The 17,750-nt window shown below is 49.7% G+C and overlaps 6 protein-coding genes and 1 non-coding gene across 7 annotated transcripts; 4 read left to right on the plus strand and 3 right to left on the minus strand.

Moving 5' to 3' along the window:
- The first annotated feature begins 1,551 nt into the window (after positions 1–1,551).
- Positions 1,552–1,624, plus strand: BC939DRAFT_t45. Its single transcript has one exon. It is a non-coding gene; the product is annotated as a tRNA-Gln (tRNA).
- Positions 1,625–1,765: 141 nt separating this feature from the next.
- Positions 1,766–2,843, minus strand: BC939DRAFT_490702 (uncharacterized protein). The gene is made up of 2 exons (XM_051559462.1): positions 2,284–2,843; positions 1,766–2,157 (listed from the first exon to the last, which is right to left on the minus strand). The coding sequence occupies exons 1-2, from the start codon at positions 2,639–2,641 to the stop codon at positions 1,844–1,846; spliced, it is 672 nt and encodes a 223-aa protein (XP_051415129.1). The 5' UTR covers positions 2,642–2,843; the 3' UTR covers positions 1,766–1,843.
- Positions 2,844–7,000: 4,157 nt separating this feature from the next.
- Positions 7,001–8,381, plus strand: BC939DRAFT_394128 (TLD-domain-containing protein; the record flags this gene model as incomplete). Its single annotated transcript, XM_051552129.1, has 4 exons — positions 7,001–7,102; positions 7,223–7,375; positions 7,477–7,563; positions 8,043–8,381. 4 exons carry the CDS (start codon positions 7,001–7,003, stop codon positions 8,379–8,381), a joined length of 681 nt encoding a protein of 226 aa, XP_051415130.1.
- A 109-nt stretch (positions 8,382–8,490) lies between these two features.
- On the minus strand, positions 8,491–11,982 carry BC939DRAFT_442886 (uncharacterized protein). The gene is made up of 9 exons (XM_051554452.1): positions 11,932–11,982; positions 11,741–11,838; positions 11,444–11,638; positions 11,125–11,339; positions 10,952–11,045; positions 10,688–10,871; positions 10,511–10,602; positions 8,915–10,437; positions 8,491–8,809 (listed from the first exon to the last, which is right to left on the minus strand). Exons 1-9 carry the CDS (start codon positions 11,942–11,944, stop codon positions 8,530–8,532), a joined length of 2,694 nt encoding a protein of 897 aa, XP_051415131.1. The 5' UTR covers positions 11,945–11,982; the 3' UTR covers positions 8,491–8,529.
- A 92-nt stretch (positions 11,983–12,074) lies between these two features.
- BC939DRAFT_50136 (endonuclease V-domain-containing protein) lies at positions 12,075–13,457 on the plus strand. The gene is made up of 2 exons (XM_051560156.1): positions 12,075–12,605; positions 12,741–13,457. Exons 1-2 carry the CDS (start codon positions 12,321–12,323, stop codon positions 13,332–13,334), a joined length of 879 nt encoding a protein of 292 aa, XP_051415132.1. The 5' UTR covers positions 12,075–12,320; the 3' UTR covers positions 13,335–13,457.
- Positions 13,458–13,594: 137 nt separating this feature from the next.
- BC939DRAFT_500561 (uncharacterized protein) lies at positions 13,595–14,135 on the plus strand (the record flags this gene model as incomplete). The annotated part of the gene is made up of 3 exons (XM_051560057.1): positions 13,595–13,672; positions 13,861–13,868; positions 14,003–14,135. The coding sequence occupies 3 exons, from the start codon at positions 13,595–13,597 to the stop codon at positions 14,133–14,135; spliced, it is 219 nt and encodes a 72-aa protein (XP_051415133.1).
- An 863-nt stretch (positions 14,136–14,998) lies between these two features.
- BC939DRAFT_380936 (glycoside hydrolase family 18 protein) lies at positions 14,999–16,211 on the minus strand (the record flags this gene model as incomplete). Its single annotated transcript, XM_051551751.1, has 2 exons — positions 14,999–15,992; positions 16,111–16,211. Coding segments are annotated over 2 exons (1,095 nt in total), but the record flags the coding sequence as incomplete, so codon positions are not given.
- Positions 16,212–17,750: the final 1,539 nt, after the last annotated feature.

Here is a 17,750-nt window from a genome sequence, read left to right on the forward strand (position 1 = left end):
TCAAGACTAGAGTCCAGACTCGATCCACAGTCGCCAAAAAACAAGCCACATTCCTCCGGGCCTGCGCAACAATTAAAAGCTGAAGACTACGTGTTACAAAAAGGGTATCTTCCCATCCCCTTCATGGCTGTCGATTTTCTCCCCCTCTTGCAGGCAGTCTAAGCTTTTTTTTTTTTTTTTTTTTTATTAACATAAATCCCCATGATCTTGCAGGCAGTCTAAGCGATGTAGGGCCCTCAAGTGGCCCCAGATTTTTTTTTTTTTTTTTTTTTATAACAACTTGTCTCTCGAGTCAATTGACTCTGCGAATCTATCAGACTAACTAGCAAAGATCTACTATCGCTGTCCTCACCACCAAAGCGGAACCGATCCACAGTCGCCAAAAGACAGGTCACATTCCCCGGGCCTGCCCCTAGGGCCTGCGCAACAATTGCCACACCTCATCAGTGTGTTAAAAGCTGAAAACACCTTGTTACAAGAAGGGTATCTTCCCCATCCCCTCCATAGTTGTCAACCGCCTCCTCCCTTGCAGGCAATCCAGCAGTGTCCGATCCGCTGCGTCTGGGTCAAGCACGGGGCCAGGGCAGCTCCCGTTTACATGGTCAGCGAGTAATGCACCACACGGACATTGGTCATCGTCGCTAATATATCCATACCCATCACTCCAGTCCCCTCTCGGTCCCTTGTATGGAGTTCGTTTCATCTTGGCTGTGATCCCCCATTCTCGCTCTCGAGCAATGGTGGCCTTGCAGCGTGGTTTCCAGATCAGCTCCGTAGCTTTTTCCTCAATAAAGCCGACGAACTTGTGAATGACCTGGCGCGCAATCGACGATGGCGAGGTAAATAGACTGCCCCACTCCTTGATAAGGCTGACTGGTGTGATGCCACGGCATAAATCGCTGATGCTCCAGGTCAGATCCGGAGAGCGGTCATAATACTCGTCGCCTTTGAGCATTGATCGGGTCCCGGCGATACAGGATAGACCTCGGATGTGGGTCTCGTTGTTAGGACAAACCCATCGAATGGGTTTCGGTGCAGCAGCGGCGGCTCCAGCGCGGATCCTATCACGCTCTTGCTGCTTCTTGCTGTTCTTGTTGTATGCGGTCGTTGCAGCTCGTCCCCACTTATCAATCTGCTGTAGCCCTTCGCGCCAGATCTCCTTGTGAACATCTCTAGTAGCACTGCACGTCCACAGGTGATGGTTGTCTTCGTCCTGAACATCGCAGACGCAGCAGACACGGTCAGGATATAGACTCGGGTGGCGAGCCTTCATGGTATTCAGGGTAGGCAGCATACCATGCAGCTTCTTAATATGATGTGTCCTCTGGGACGTATCAGCAGCACTGCTGAAGAACGTGTGCACAGAGCGCTTGTCGTGGACATGGGCAAGGGTGGACCGCCACTCCACGTCGGCAAGATCTGGTATCGCTCTCTTGACACGACGTCCTCAAGTGGCCCCAGAAAGCACCCAAAGGTTGCCTATCCTGTGCACGTGATCAGGCTAATGAGATATATAAAGGATATTTTAGAGTTTCAGCGTGTCAAGCAAATGGTTTCGTGTTGTAATTGGTTAGCAATCAAGACTCTGAATCTTGCAATCCGAGTTCGAGTCTCGGCGAGACCTTTCATTTTATCCTTTTCTTCCTCTTCAAAGAGGAGGAAGCTCTGTTTTCAATTGCTCGCTCACAAATTTGATTCCAGAGCATACAGGAGAGTAGGTACGAAACATGTTTTATCTATTTAATCAGAGAGAGCAGGATTTTTGGTTTGGAGGTCATAAACCACCAGGGTTTTGCCGCCAAATTTTATTAATACATATTTTTTTTTAGTTGAAGAGGGTCGTCTATTTAAGAGCAGCATAGACGGTTTTGTAGATGGCAGCACGAGCAGGGACGGTATCAGTACCACCGTTGATGCAGCTGGTCTCCCAAGCAGTGAAGCTGCTCTGGGAAGCAGAGAGACGGGAGGCAGCCTTGGCACAGTTAGGGCCCGAGACAGTCCACCAGGCACCGGGCTCAAAGTCGGCATGGTGCTTGATCAGGACATCGGCAATGGTGTTCTCGTTGATGTTATTGGGGAATCCGGGGAAGAACTTTTGGACGGACTTGCTGGCGTTGATGAAGGTGCGCAATGAGACAGCGGGCATAATCGAGCGGGCTAATATAATATTACGAATCGGAGGTATATAAAAAAACCAATGAAAAAAAGGAGGGAAGTGTCAGAAAATGCAATTTGCTTTGATGAAGGAATGCTATGGTGTTTGTCTCGATGAAGGCGACTTACTTCCTTGGCTATGGGTGACGAGGTTATGGTTATACTTGAGGTAACCGCCCTCGTAGGCCATGGTGGCAATGTAGGCGGCCTGCTGGCCCTTGGTCTTGAGGTTGTACTTCTTGATGGCGGCGTTGATGTAGGGGAGGGCATCCTTGCAAGTGATCTGATCGCCAACGGTCTTGGTGGGGCAATTGCCAGCAAATGCCTTGGTCAACTTTGCGAGGGTAACAGGACCAGTAGCCTGGGTCTTAGGAGGAGTAGCCTTGTGGGGCTTTGTGGGAGCTGCCGTGACGGACTCAGAGAAGAGGAGAGTAAAGATGAGGGCGATGACGACCACCAGGGCCGAGAAGGACGTTCGTCCGAGCATTTTATGTGGAGAACTGGGTGGGTGGGTGGTAGGGAAGGGAAGAAGGAAGACGATGTGGAAAAAAGAGGAGAAGGTTCGCTGGTTTATATACAACAATTGGTTGGGGTGTGGGGGATAGGATTACCACAGGTGTTTGATTGTGAACAACAATGATGAGGCGTGCTCTTTCTCCTATGTAGTTTTATCTTGATGAGCCCTCGAGAATCAAAATCAAAACGGGCTATGAAATATAGCCGATGCTAATTGAAAGACTGAAAGACAACCATTGGACAATCAAGCAAATCAAATCGGGCGATTTCAATCAAAAACTCACTTACATACTGGACCACTTCGTGATCCCTCCTTGCATCGTCCCTTCTTGTGCGTCAGAACAAGGGGCGATCCTACACACGTAAAATCTTTTCCACTCTACCATGTAATATGTGTTCAAATATTTAAAATGTGGCACGGCAGGAAACCCGCGTGGCCCTGATCCACCTACATTCGAAGTTGAATGAGTGACCTTTGATTTTAATTCTTGTCTGAAGAGCCATTCTACGAACCCACCCATATAGTATCCTTATCAACCCTAGTCAAGAAGGGTGGAGCAAGGCGAGGGATGCCAGAGAAAGAGAGAGAAAAAATGGACGGGTATCCTCGCTCTATTTTATCTATTCTACTCTATGCGGCACAAATTTACTGCAGGCCACGTTGATCATCCTTTACCGGCAGACCCATATGAGGTGTTATTATGCTAATATGTTGTTGCGAGCAAGAAAGACCTTCGAATCTGACAGACGCGTCCTGTCGCTGCATTTAGAAAAATAGAGGTCATACGATTTCAGGAGCCGGGTGCTTTTGAGTTTGAACACTATCCCTGTTTAGAGGAACAAGATCTGACTGGATCCTACGGACGCGTAGAGGAATGAAGCCTGGGAGCTTAAACCATACATTCAGATGGACCATATATCTTTTGATATCTCATATGCCCATGGACAAGTAGTTCATAGACAGCGTGATATATTACTATGTTCTGTATACGATCAGTGTCGGCGCGTGGATTAGGGGAGGGAGGGAACCTTGCTCCCTTGTAAAAAAAAAAGGACTTGTGTGCAGGACAGGCGACCGACCAATGGTTCAACAGAAAGAAGAAAAGGGTTCCTCATCGGTCATCTGGCGAACCCTATGCAACGGACCCTTTAGATGTTTACTGTTGTTGGATTCTTATTCGCTGCTGCCGGTGGTCTTCTGTTTTTTCCTACGTTTCCATTCGCTGCAACCGGAGGGGAGGGTATGTAGATGGTCCATACATGATCTTGCGAAAGAGATGTAGAGTGCATCAAAAGATTTTGGTGCATGGAGAAAGGGACCATGCCGAGAGAGGGGGAGAGAGAGAAGACACATCTACCACACGATCAAGAAAACGGGGGACAGGGGGCAGGGGACGGGGGACAAGGAACAGGGAATAGGGAACAGGGAACAGGGAACAGGAACAGGAACGGAGACAAGGATGGCGACGAATGGTGCATATGTTTATTGATTGTTGTTTGTCCTACGATGCATGCCCACTGTTGTCGTTTCTTTGTTTGCTTGTTTATCCATGCTTCGGATGTTGTTGGTCTGCTGTCTATGAAGATGAAAGCGCCTTAATGTTTTAATACAAAAGATCCTAATTCCCGTTACACACTTCGCTTTCATTTCCGTGTAGTGTCTGGAGAGGCATCCGAAGCACCTGGAGCAGACCATCAGGCGGCTTTCTTGACCTTCCTCTCTTTCCTTGCAATCTTTGTAATTCGATCAGTCCGTCGTCACTTTGTTTTCTCTCTCGTTTCCATTCCTTATTCCTTTTCATCACACACAGCTGCGCGAGGGAGAAGTGTAGTCTTGTAGTCGTTGAAGTTCATTGGCGCGGTTCTGCTCCATCCCCATTACTGCGTGTGGTCAATTGGAGGAGGCTCGATACCTGTCCATCCACCCACCCATATTCCTCTTTCTCTCTTTTTGCTTTTGCCCTTCGTCACCACGCAAGGTTGTCTTCATCATCCCCATACCGCTCTAATTAGCTCTCTCTCTCTCTCTCTTTCTCTTTATCTCTCTCTCTCGCACTCTCTCGCACTCTCTCGCACTCTCAGCACTCCTCCTTCTGACCACCGCTACTTCCTTTCCTGTCCCTATCATTATTCCTGAAAAGCAACTATTCACCCCTTCGTCTTCCTCTCCAACCTTCAGCTTCAGCATCAACGTCAAGTATCACTTGAGGATACACACACGCACTCTCTCTATACCAACAGCAAGAACATGTTGCTACATCCGTCGCAACGGCCGGAAGAACACCACTACAGCTACAGTTACAACTACAATCAAAACCACCAATTGTTCAACAAAATGTATCGTCAATCTCAACAACAACGGCAGCAGCAGCAACTGCATCCTGGTTCGTCTCGGGTCGGCATGTCCCTCACAAGACCACATAGTCTCCCTGCAATTCTGTCCCTGTCAACCTCGGACAACAGCAGCTTCGCAGATGCTGCGCCGTTAGCAATTTCCCGCGCACGCACAACCACCACCATCTCCACTGCAGAGGACCACGCGTCAACAATTACCCTCGTCAACATGAGCAGGGGCATGGGTATGGACATGAAAACGAGGTGGAACGGCAGTGACATAAAAGGAAGGAATGCTGCCTGCGAGAATGGGAGCCATCCTCCTCCTCTCTGTCGGCCCACTGTCAAGGAACAGGACCGTGGAAACAGACCCTACACGGCAGCGGTCGCATCCACATCCACGGGGGTGATCGAGATGTCAAGTACAGGTGACGAGGACCAGACGCAACCGAGTCCAAAGTCGATAGAATCGACGGATTTGCCTTGTCCTATACTCTCGACCTTGCCTGAACTCTCGTCCTCGGTCTCTTCGTCTGAATCGTCCGAATCGTCCTCTGACTCTGCTCCCCCTGGCCCCTCTCCTTCTCCCTCTTCAGCTTCCTCCTCCTCCCCCCCGGATCCATATCGTCATCATCAAGACGTCTCTTCTCCTTCTTCTTCTCCTTCTTCTTCTCTTCCTTCCAAACAGAAGGACTGCCCCTCTTGCCAACTGTCCAGGCGCTCCTTCTCTTCTTCAACCACAAACGCAACTGCCCCTTTCCCTTCACCGGCGTCATTGTCGCTGTCGCACAGGCCCCACTCACGCCACGCCAGCTGTCCGTCGTGTCTTTGTCAGCAGCAACAGCAGCAACAGCAGCAGAGGAATACTGCAGTAGCAGTACCTACTCCCACTCCCAGCATAAGAACAGCCGTTGCCAGGCAAAGACCCTCCCTCCCCCTCCCTTCGTCCTCGTCTTCGTTGTCTCCCATCGTCATCCATCGCTCAAAGTCCATCTCCGTCCTTCCCTCATCTCTCTCCTCCTCCGCCCTTAACATCTCTCCGGTCGAGTGCCACTCCCTCTCACCTTCCACCGCCGGACCTGCTGACGCCCTCTACTTTTCGGCCACGTCGCCTCGGTCCTCCTCTTCCTTCAAAAGGCGCTCCTCCGCCTTCTTTGCTTCCCTCTCTCCATCCTCCTCCCTCTCCTCCCTCCTCTCGACCTCCCCTCTCCTCCCCTCCAGCGACGCGCAGCCTCAGCCTCAGCCTCAGCCTCAGTCCTATCAAGCGCCAGACTACCTGACTGCCTTTTTCTCCGAGACCACCACCCGTCCCACGGTCCCCGCTGCACGTCTGCGATCGACCACTAGGTCAAGGCATTCGCACTCGCACTCCTCATTCACTTCTACTGCAAGACAAGACAGACCTCATTCGCCACCGCAAACCATCGCCCCCCTGTCCACTGCTCCCAACTCGATACCTGCCTCATCTTCGGCGTCACTTTCCCCCAGTGACAAGCAGCTCTTCAACGATACTGTCAGCCCCAGTGCTCGTCATAGCCTGCTAAAATCTACTTTTGGCACTCACCACCAACGCCAACAGCACTCTCGACATATCTCTCTGGATCCCAAGACCCAACAGGCTTCTGGTTCCGCCGGCACTCGATACCACTCCCGCTACAACACCGCGCCCTCGATCTACCAGCCCACCATGATCCCTCGAAAAGCCAAGCAGGCAGTCCTCTCCCTTGTGACCACAGAGCAGTCCAAGTACGGACCCACGCGATCGACACAGTCAACCGTCAGTGGAGGAGACTGGGGTGAGTCCTCGTTGACTCCAAGCGAGAGTGACCATCAGCAAACTCAAGGGACTGAGCCCAACTCGGCGGCCTCTGGTCAAGACCCTTGGATGGCGGTGACAGGATCTGGATCAAGCTATCTGTGCGGGAGCCACAGCCATGGTAATCTCCATCAGCCAGGGATAGCCTCGTCGGAAATGTCCAGCAGTGCTTCCACACCGATGTCAGGACGAGTAGAGCAGATCAGCAAGCTGCCACCGCTTCAGCTCTTGGATCGGTATGAAGACACAGACCCGGTGCTCGATCTCGAGGCCGCTCATTTGGTAGGGCATAGTCTCTCCTTTTTATTCTGTTCTTGTGCCATGTCAAAAAGGAGGATGGACAGCGTGGATCAAACTATATCTGACAAACTGTGGGGACGGAAATTACTCTAATTGAAATAGATCCGCCTGGAGCTGCCAAGGAAGCTAAGGAATGCTACAAAGTGGAATCTTGTGTACTCGTCCGACCAGCATGGGATTAGCATGACGACGCTCTATCACCGCTGCAAAGGCAAGGGTCCCATGATCCTCGCCATCAAGGATACCATGGACTGCGTAAGTAATCTTTTTGAAGTCTCTTTTTCATTTTTCATTTTTCTCTTGACGGCTATTAGGCATGTTTCTGAAATCTGAAACCCATGCCTCGTTTCTTCTAGGTGTTCGGCGCGTTTGTCAATCAAGAGTTGGCCCCTCATCTATCGTACTATGGAACAGGGGAATGGTACGTTAGATTGAACAAGGGCGTCGTATCGATCCACTTGCGACGAAAAAAGCAGCACCTTGCTGACAGCCGCTTTTTTATTTTATTTTTGATAGTTTCCTCTGGAATGTTACGACCATGGTGGCGAGTCCGCAGCCACCCCCTTCGCCTTCCTTAGGGCCATCACCCCTACCATCGCCCTCTCCTCTTCGACTCTCGAGCAATGCAGCATCTCCCTATACCGGCCTGTCGCTTTCATCCTCACCCATGACATCCAGCTCATCTGCTAGTCGAGGCAACAACAGCGCCAGCGCCGGGGACAATAACCGCCGCCATGATTTGTTCGTGGCCATGAACGATCCTCTAACTACTGGAGGACGCTCGCCCTCGCCATCGCCATTACTCCACCACCACCAACAACAGCAGCAGACATCCATTTCGCAGTCTAGCTCGCCAACACTGCGACCGACGACTCCCTCTTCAGGACAGCATGGAAGTAACACTGGAAAGAGGAAAAAGAAGCAAAAGGCGGTACAGTTCTGGAAATGGACGGGAAAGAACGATTACATGATTTTGTCCGAGCCCGGGTTCATTGGTTTTGGTGGCGGTGACGGCAAGTTTGGGCTTTGGATCCACTCGGATCTAGAAATTGGACATTCATCGCGATGTGCGACCTTTGATAACGAGCCACTCGCAACTGCGTGCCTTCGTCCAATTCGACCGGTCGCATCTAGTGAACAGGAGCAGCAGCAGAAGCAGATGAACGATGCACCGGGCAGTCGCAGTCGGAGCAGCAGTCCAAAAAACGATGAGGAAGAGTTTTATTGTCAGACAGTCGAAATTTGGTCCATGGCCCTCTAACACACAAGGGCAGGGCACTTTCACTTGCTAGCAGCCGTTCTTTCATTCATGTAATAGTAACACATAATATATTTTCAACAATAACAGCAGCGACGAATCCAATTCACTTAAATCTACGTTGTCAAAAAGCTGCTGCTGGAATTTTTTTTTATTCGGAAACGAAGAGCGGATCAAAGACTGAGGGGTCAAGCTCTTTCAAGACCTTCAGGTCCATGTCCAGTCCACTAGGTGCCTCGATCGTGATCTTGGGCTGACAGAGGTTTATGCAGAGCTGCATCGCTTTCACCAGACTCTGGTCCAGACGCAATTGCTCTGGCGGCTGATCCGATGTGGGCTTAACAGTTCCGGAATCGGAAGAGCTAAAGGTTCGGGAGTTAGCCCAACAGTTGGCGATGGTTGCCATGATCTTACCGCGATATCTTGGGACCCTATGAGAGCAGATGTTGCATTAAAAACCAGTCCCAGCGTTGGATAGAACATAAGAGGAAGGGTGCTCCTTTTTGGCATTGAATAGAAGCAGTACGGTTACTTGCCTTGGTTTGCAGACCTGCATGACCGCATGGAGGGTCTCGGATGCTCTCCAAGCTAGGTTCAAACTCTCCAGCCGCGCCGACGGAGGTGATGACGGGATCGGAAAATCGAGAATGTTGCACGTATGCTGCACCAAGGTCAGCAGATACTTGATCGTTAACGAGCCCAATCCATAGATCCCCTGGAAGCTCTGCTCACGCGTCGAGCCATTGCCCAGCTCTGTTTCTAACGGGACAATGTTCAATGATCTCTGGTGCTGATGCATTTGTTCCCATACAAAGTCGAACGAAACGACCGGATTGACCAAGATCTTTGTCCATTCCAGCACTAATGCTCGATATTGTTTTGTCGGATTCGCCTTCCTTAGACTGCCTATGACTCCCTGCAGGAACAAATTCTCAACCGTCAGCATGTTGAGATCCGATGTCGATGTTCCAGTACCAGAACTGCTGAGGGATGCAAGACGGCCATTCTCTATACTCGACCGGGGCTTGTCATCTGGCTCGGTGTTGACAAGGATCAGGGTCAAATACGCCCTAAATGCCGCATTGATTCTCTCCAACTCATTATCGTCATCGTATTGAAGTTCTGATCCCGGGGTCGACGTGACACCCATCTGCAGAGGACCCAAAAGCGGCTTCAGCGATCGCTCCAGAACCTGATCCAAGCCTGTTCTCTCAAAGATCTTGATCCATATCCTCGAATCATTCTGCCTTCTGTGTTTCGCATCAAAGTTCCCTCTCGAGGCATCCTGATACTGGATCAGAAATATCGTCAGCAGATCGAGTCCTCGTATCCGATGTCTAGGCTGAAGCGAATCCGTCATGGCCAGAATGGGGCTGACGAGCAACATAAAGACCTCGTGTATCCGGCTAGGATCCTGAATCGGCTGCTGAGCACACCACTCGACCACAGGCACGGCCTCCAAGAAATTTTTGTCCCATCTCCTAACCTGCGAGGCGTTGCTCAGGTTCAATTCATGATCATCCATAACCGTCCAGGTCTCTTCCTCATCATTTGGTGTATCAATAACAGATGCGATCCGGATCCGCTGGGTCAATCCAACTCCCTGCGTCCGTCGCTGCATAATGCTCTTGTTCCCTGGAATCACAATCTCGTTCGCGATCTCACCGGGGTCTTTAGCCTCCTCGATCAGCGGAGCAGACTGTCGCATCTTTTCCTGGTGCAGCTCAATGGTCTTCTGAGCCCGCAGGGCGGCTTTCTGTGCCTTGACGTGTGTAAAGCAGGGTCGGATCTCCTTCTCGATGATCTGGATAATATGGTCTGAGAAGCTGCCCGGGATCATGACCACATTGCGGTCATGTCTTGTCGAATCAGATGGTGGAGCGTTTGGAACAGAGCGGATAGACCATGGCGTTGTTTGATAAAGGATCCTCAGATTCTCCTGTGCATTGGCCTGACTCCTTCCAGAGACCAAGGGCTCCAGTCTGTTCCAAAGATCTTTGCTGTTCACGAATGCGGCACATGCGATGACCAGTCGGTGTAGGGTATATGTATTATCAAGCTAAAAGCAAAAAAGAAGAGATTAATGGGTGCGGACGAAATTATGGGAGGCAGGAGAAAAATCCTGGACATACCGATTGAATACGCAGTACATGTCCGATGCATTCCAACAGTGCCGGAACTCTCCTCACAAACGTATCCGCCACTGCACGTCCTTGTGCTGAGTCTAGTTGCAACCAAAGCAATATCCAGTGTTAGTCCCCAATTGATTTCCCCATGGATCTGCATCCTTCATGATCCTAAAGAAGTACCCTGGATTGACTCTGCACTCGCGAAAACTGTTGGTATCCGGAGCTGATCGCACAGCCATAGAGCAAAAGCCCAATCCTTCGCAACTGGGATCGCCAGTGCAAGTGATCTAGTTTCGTCCCCTCCAGTATGTCCTGAGCTTGCTTGGCGTAGAATCGCCTCAGAGAAAGACGCAAAGTCTCCAGCCTATGATCAAAGGACGACAATGGACTGTTAAATAGCCTTGGTCAGAAGCCACACCGGACATCTAAAAGTTAGTTGATTACCTGCAAAGGCTGGGCAAAATGCGCTGTAGTCAAGGCTCCAAGAGCGTGCACCAGTTGAGATCCAGTAAATGACTTTGCCAAGAGTTCGCAGACTCTAAAAACAGTTTAAGCATCGGTGAATGGTCTATTCAAATACAGGATTGTGCATGTTCATGGCGCACTAGGATATGTACCCTGATGGCGGCGTCGCTTTCGATCCAAGGTATCCCTCCATTGCCATGCTGAGAATCCCGCTCACTCGGTCAACATCCCAGGCATGAGTGGCGGATAGTTCGCTCTCGACGCCTTCATCTTTGACGATAGCCAAATGCGCTAACGACAGGATTCCTGTAACAATATCTAGCTTATTCTGGTCAGATCCCTGCTGTTTCACCGATTCTTTCATGACCTATAAGGTTAGGAGGCAAAACATGAAGGTTAGACGCCAGGGATTTAAATCGCAAAATGGTCAGGGGTCCTGGAGAAAGTGCATTGGATCTGTGCGATTCTTACTTGATCTATAAAGTCAGGTTGATCCACCGCTCTTCGGAGTGGCTCAGACTGTCCGATAGCTTTGATCAACTGCTCCTGAAAGGCTTCTCTGACAAGCGGCCACTCATCCGCCAATCCATTTAGAATTAATGCCCATGATTCTATCCACATCTGCTCATCCTTTGAATCTCCTTCATTGTCGTCGAATGCGGCGCTCTATTTGCAAATAAAAAAAGAAGCAATAGATACATATCGCAGATCAGTTTCAAGTGTAAGAGGCATATAAGAGGTACATGTTTACACATGACTCGACAATACCTTTTCTGCAACAAGGGACACGAGACCTATAGAGCTATTTGCGCGGATCTCGGGGCGATCAGGCTGGCGACTTTGCGATATGAGAACATCCAACGCTTCTGTGGTTGAAAAAAAAGTATCGAAACGAGCGTTTTTTTTAGACACGAATGAGTGTGGCCTTTGAATAATATGAGTTTTCAACGGTTGCATACCTCGCGAGTCCATGGTGTCGTGAAAGGATGTGGAATGAGCGGGAGAAAGACATTCGAGCGGATCCCTTTTCAGGTCACCTTTTTAAGTTGATTCGTCGCCATGTCTAGGACTGAAATTATTCTGCACGCGTTCTTAACTGCAGCGCGACATCTCTCTCTCCTTCCTCATTCAAAAAAAACCTCCCAATTGAATCGCCACTGTACACTGCACACATCACTCGCAATAGCAATGACCATGGTCGACAACAATATAACCGCCGGTAGCAGCCGAAACACTGAAAGTGCGAACGGCAGCACACAGTACAGTGTGCCCACAAAACTTCAAAAACAAGAATGGGCAAAGTAACGTACAACAGGCAGTGGGCCCTGAAGCGTCAAAGCACGCGTGGATGCTCAACGATGACATTCCAATTGCTAAATGTACCCGTCTTTTCCCCTTTGCGTTGTCTGCAACCTACGACCTTGAAAGACAGCAGTCGATCCTGAAGAACAATCTTATCCTTCAGGATGATCACCCAGACTGGTCTATTACATTCAAACCGGGCGATGATACCTATCACCTCGAAGGCGTGCAGGGATTAAGATATATCGGAGGCGTGGATCTAAGCTTCATTATCGAGAACAACGAGGATGCCATTGCCTCGCTCATTGTCCTATCGTACCCAGAGCTCAAGGTAACGGCATCTGGAAGAAGACTGCGGCACTCAATTGCTTCGAAAAGCATCTACTTTTTTTCAGCGCCGTCGTTCATTTGAAATAATTCTTGGTGACGCTGGCTGAATTGAAGTTGGTTGGTCTGCTCCATGTAGGTCGTATACGAGGACCATGCAAAGGTCAAGCTGACACTACCCTATATTGCCGGATACCTTGCCTTCCGTGAGGTAGAACCCCTTCTGGGCCTCATCGAATCCCTGCGCACCAACCGACCTGAGCTCATGCCACAGGTGATCATGGTCGATGGCTGTGGGGCCCTCCACCCTCGTGGTTTCGGTCTCGCCTCCCATCTAGGCCTCGTCTCCAACATCCCAACGATCGGGTGTTCCAAAAACTATCTAGTCATTCACGGCGACGGTCCGCTCTTGGGTGCACAACCTACGGAACTCAAGTATATTTTCCGAAATTTTGTCGCGGATAATAAGGATGCACATGGGTTGATGCCATTGAAAGGCGAGGTCAGTGGAAAGGTCTATGGGGCAGCCTTATCTGCAGCGACAACGAAATCTGCAGACGGAGCACAGAATCCGATCTTTGTGTCGATCGGGCATAGGGTCTCGTTGGAGACGGCCGTGGCCCTGGTGAGGGCTTGTTCGCTGTATCGGATACCAGAACCGATTCGACAGGCAGATCTGAAGAGCCGAACACAGATCAAGAAGTGGTGCTTAGAACAGGGAAAGCAGCAGTAGTAGATTGTATTGTGAATACTATGATAAAAAAAATTGCCTGATTCGACAAGAGTGTTTGTGAGTGAGGGCTTGGCTGGGCGGGGCCTTTGCGCCCAGCCAGTTTTGCTTACTGCAGCACACACGCGCATATCCAACCGCCGCACAGGCACATAAAGAAATAACAAAGGCCCGACGATTCTCTCCCTCACTTCGTGCCATTCAACATCCCTCTCTCTTTCTCCCCATTTCCTCACTCTCTTACCAAAAAAACAAGAAAAAAAATGATCACCAAGCTGGTTCACTATGCTGCCGACGCCGTTCTCGTCTCTGCTGTCCTCGCTGGTATCAAGCGTAGTACTGTAAGGACTCATCACACTCTCTTGGACCTCGCTTGCTCATCACTACGCACGTCTTTTGTTTTCTTTCTCCAAGGCGGAATCAATGCATGGACTGTTCCGAATCTAAACGATGCTTGATTCTAATCAATTGTCTCTCTGTTTTTCATGCTGCTTATTTGGCGGTGGGATATTCAATTGCTATCTTTCAGGGACTGAGGTATGTCAATTCTTTTGCCTAAATAACAGGGGTGTCGTTCGCATCCTATATCTGCCGTAATCACGTCAACGAAAAGGTACCCAGCGCCTGTCCACTCATCCTTTTTTCCCCTCCTAATTCTAATACTTAATCAGCGTTGCCACCAATAAGATCGAGAGCGATGATGTCCGCTCGTATGTCGACAAATACTTGACTGTGGGCGAATGGGTCGTCGATCAGGGTACTGCCTTCATGTCAGCTTCGTCCTACTTTGAGCGCAAGCGGTAAAAGACAGTTCCAAAGAGCGATCGGACTTACCTACAGCAAACTGGATGGCGATATGAGATGGCAGACTAAAAAAAAAAAAAAAAACCCTGCCCCAGAGCGAGGAAGACAGGATCGACATGACTATTCTCGTTTTTACATTATACATAGTTCGATAATAGTGCCGAGGTACCCCTCCTCCCCTCTGTTGGCGCGTCTTTCTAGCCGTGGCCGTCTTTATCTCTTAATGGTTGCTGTAACCGCCGATTAAAGCACTCTTCGTTTTTTTTTTTTTTTTTTTGTAATCTTTGTTGTTCCTCTTGGAGCAGGCCTTTTTCTCATGCCACACAAACCAAAAGGGTCTTTTTGATGTCTCGTGAAGCAGCGTTTTTTATTCTCGTCATAAATAATGTTTGTAAATAGTGTTCATAAATATAGTATTCATCACACGGACCAGCCGGCGTTTTAAAGACCTAGTGGCACCAGCAAGTTGCTGCCGCATAGATGCAGTAATTGGAAAAGACAGAGAGAGAAAGAGAAAGAGAGGAAAGGTATTACATCCGGAAGGGAGTAGTGAGCCAATGAGACTCAATAGCAGCCTAATTCTTGCAAACAGCATTGATAACAATGTCGAAGCTACCGACCGCAGGAGCAGGCTGCGCGACACGGATGCCTGGCATCTTGTAAGGACGTCCCATCCAGTCAGTTGGAATGGGGGCCTCGGGCTTGGTATTGTTCTCGATATGAACGGTGATCACCTGAGGTCCGCTACCGGACTGGAGCGTAAGAGTCATCGTCGGCTTTGCAGCATCAATGGAAATCGTCGTGGTCGAGGCCACAATAGGCTTAACATCGAGCTGGACCTGATTGGCTTCGGTTTCCTCCCCCTTTAGAACCTTGGGAGATGAGGGTGTATTTTTTGAGGGTGCGGGAGTCGTAGCGGTAGGGACTTTGGTTGTAGAAGCCGTGGTGGTCGTGGTTGGAGTGGTTGGGGCCTTAGAAGATTTGGGCTGCTTGGATTTTTCAGGAGCCTGGAGGCTGGATGACTGCTGGAGGTACGTGGCGGCAGAGGCAGCGAGGCCTGACTGACGAGCAATGCCAGCATCCCACATCATAACACCGCCAAAGTTGGAATAGGATTTGATAGCACCCAAAATGGTGTTGAGTCTGCTGGCATCGATCACACCTGAACCAGCACCACCAGGTCCCCCAGGAACGCCGAGCAAGATTCTGACGTCCTTGTTTTTGGAGACAGTCGTGGCCCAGTTGTTCCAGGTGTCAAAGTTGAAGTTGCTGGTGCCGAAGCTCTGGACACCACAGTAGTTGTTGTAGAACTGGACCCAGACGAGATCGAACCACGAATTGGCCAAAGCGTCCTTGGTGGCCTGGTCAGGGTAAGGGCACTGAGGAGCGGCAGTGATGTAGTAACGGCGACCGGCTGATGCAAACTTGTTGCGCAGCGTGGAAATAAAAGCGACGTAACCAGCGTTCTGGCCCGATTCCAAGTCGAGGTCGACGCCGTCGAGGACTGCATCGCCGAATGGACGCGTGGAAGAGGATCCACCTAAGAAGGTGTTCCATATCTGCTCCGCAAAAGCCGTACCGGATACAGCATCAGGAAGCGAGTACGAGCCCGAGGCTCCACCGATCGAGATCACAATGGCCTTTCCTCGGGCCTGGCAAGCTTTAATGTCTTGGCCGACCTTGGGGCAGTTGAGGAGATTGGTCCCTGGGAAGGTACCACCACAGTGGTTCGCGAGATTCAGGACCGGCTTGCCATTCTGGATCTGGTAGACAAACGCGATCGCAAAGGCATTGATGGTGTCGTCTTGACAGTAGTTGACCAGGTCTGTTTCAGTGCCTCCACTGAATGAGACAGAGCTGTTGCGCGGAGAAAAATAAAGTAGAGGGAAAAAAAGTTGATTAGGGATTTCTTCACGCAGCTTTAGTTGATGGTATGCAAACGAACGCGTTATGAGATCCAAGCCCATGAACGTACTTTTGGCCCCAGTAGTTGACAACATTGGTCTTGCTGAGTGGATTGAAGGCCGAGACCGACTGGGCGGCCAAAGCGAGACAGAGAGACGCGTAGAATACGGCGTGGAAAAGATTCATGATGAAGAGGCAGGGCGGCAACTGCGGAAGGATACGTTACGGTGTCGAGAATGCGAGAGGAGGTCGTAAAAAAAGAAAGGACGAGGCTTAAGAGTAGACTGTAGAGAAAGAGAAAAGGGCGGCATTGCTCTTCCTGCAATGTTTTTATAGGTGAGCTCCCGATGATCGATAGCACGGAGAGGGTGCCTATCAATGGGCTTACAGACGTTCGCGGAGACGCGTTTGCTTGCCACTGTCTTATCATGGTCGTCCTATGGCTTCGTTTGTTCTGCCGCAATACTTTCATTATGTACAATGCCTACATGGTGCGCGTGAAGGACGGTAAAGCATTACTCATAGTCTACTGAGAGGAAATTGCATATGATCGTGTGCAAGATCCCGTCCGTAATCGGCGGCATCACATCGCTCAATTACTGTTTGGTGATCGCGGTGCACGCAAGACGCGGATGATAGTAACGGCTCTCTTGGCATCGTACCACTTTTTTTTTTTTTTTTTTTTTTTGGACAAAGGCAATTGGCGAGTAGCGTCGAGAGCCTCTCTCTCCACAAATGCTTCTACTAGGAGGTGTATATCCTGTACCTGAAATCCGATCTCACGAGTTTGATTGGTGCCTTTCCAGGGATTGCGGGATACAGTACAGCATGGATACGGTGCTCTTTGCAGGGTCTTCCTTTGTTTATTTTTCGCCTGATGGACGACAGACTAGCGTTGATAGGCAATTTACACAAGTTGGTTGCTTGGTTGTTTAATCGGCCAATAGCATGGCGTTATCCGATGGACGGCCAACCGGCAACCGTTCTGTTTTGCAGGCGTACATCGTACAAGGATGCATGTACTTATAGTACATGGAGGAGTACACGTTCTTCCTCTGGATATCCGATCTTCACGCGATATTGTGGGTGTCGGTATATCATAATTATGTGTATGCAATAACAGGTTGGCGCAATCGATCTCTCAGCATCATCATCATCATCAGCAGCAGTAGTAGTAATCTCCGCATGGGGACCATACCAATGAGCTGGGATTACGCTATCATTATATTTTTGATACAGATCTTTGAATCGATGAGTTCCGAGTTGTTGAACCATTGAGCGCTATCTTATTTGACCACCGACCCTTGTCAGTTCTTGATCTCTGTCTTCCTTTGCGTAGGTCTCCTATCTTCCTCCCCCATTGGCTCGTCAGGTTTGCCTGCTGAAAATGGAAAAACGCCTGGGCCTTGTGCCCTGAAACGCGTCGAAATGAAATTGAAACAGATCCCTTACCACGTTCTCAAACGTTGTCCCGATTTGGGTCTACAGAACATTCGACGTCGAACTTTCGTTCCCCTGGATCATAAATTGACGCTTCATAGATCCCTATCTTCCCTTTGCTTTTTATTATGCGCCCCTCCTCATCCTTTCGTCCTATATCCCCTGCCTTTTTTTCTTCTTCTTAATAATCCTTCCTCCCTGTCTGCCCTCACAATCTCGATAAAGTGAACGACATCTATTCAACCTTGTACAGGCAAAGGACAGTCGTAT

Source organism: Gamsiella multidivaricata (genome assembly GCF_025024155.1).
Source record: "Gamsiella multidivaricata strain RSA 2152 chromosome Unknown BC939scaffold_13, whole genome shotgun sequence".
Classification (NCBI taxonomy): domain Eukaryota; kingdom Fungi; phylum Mortierellomycota; class Mortierellomycetes; order Mortierellales; family Mortierellaceae; genus Gamsiella; species Gamsiella multidivaricata.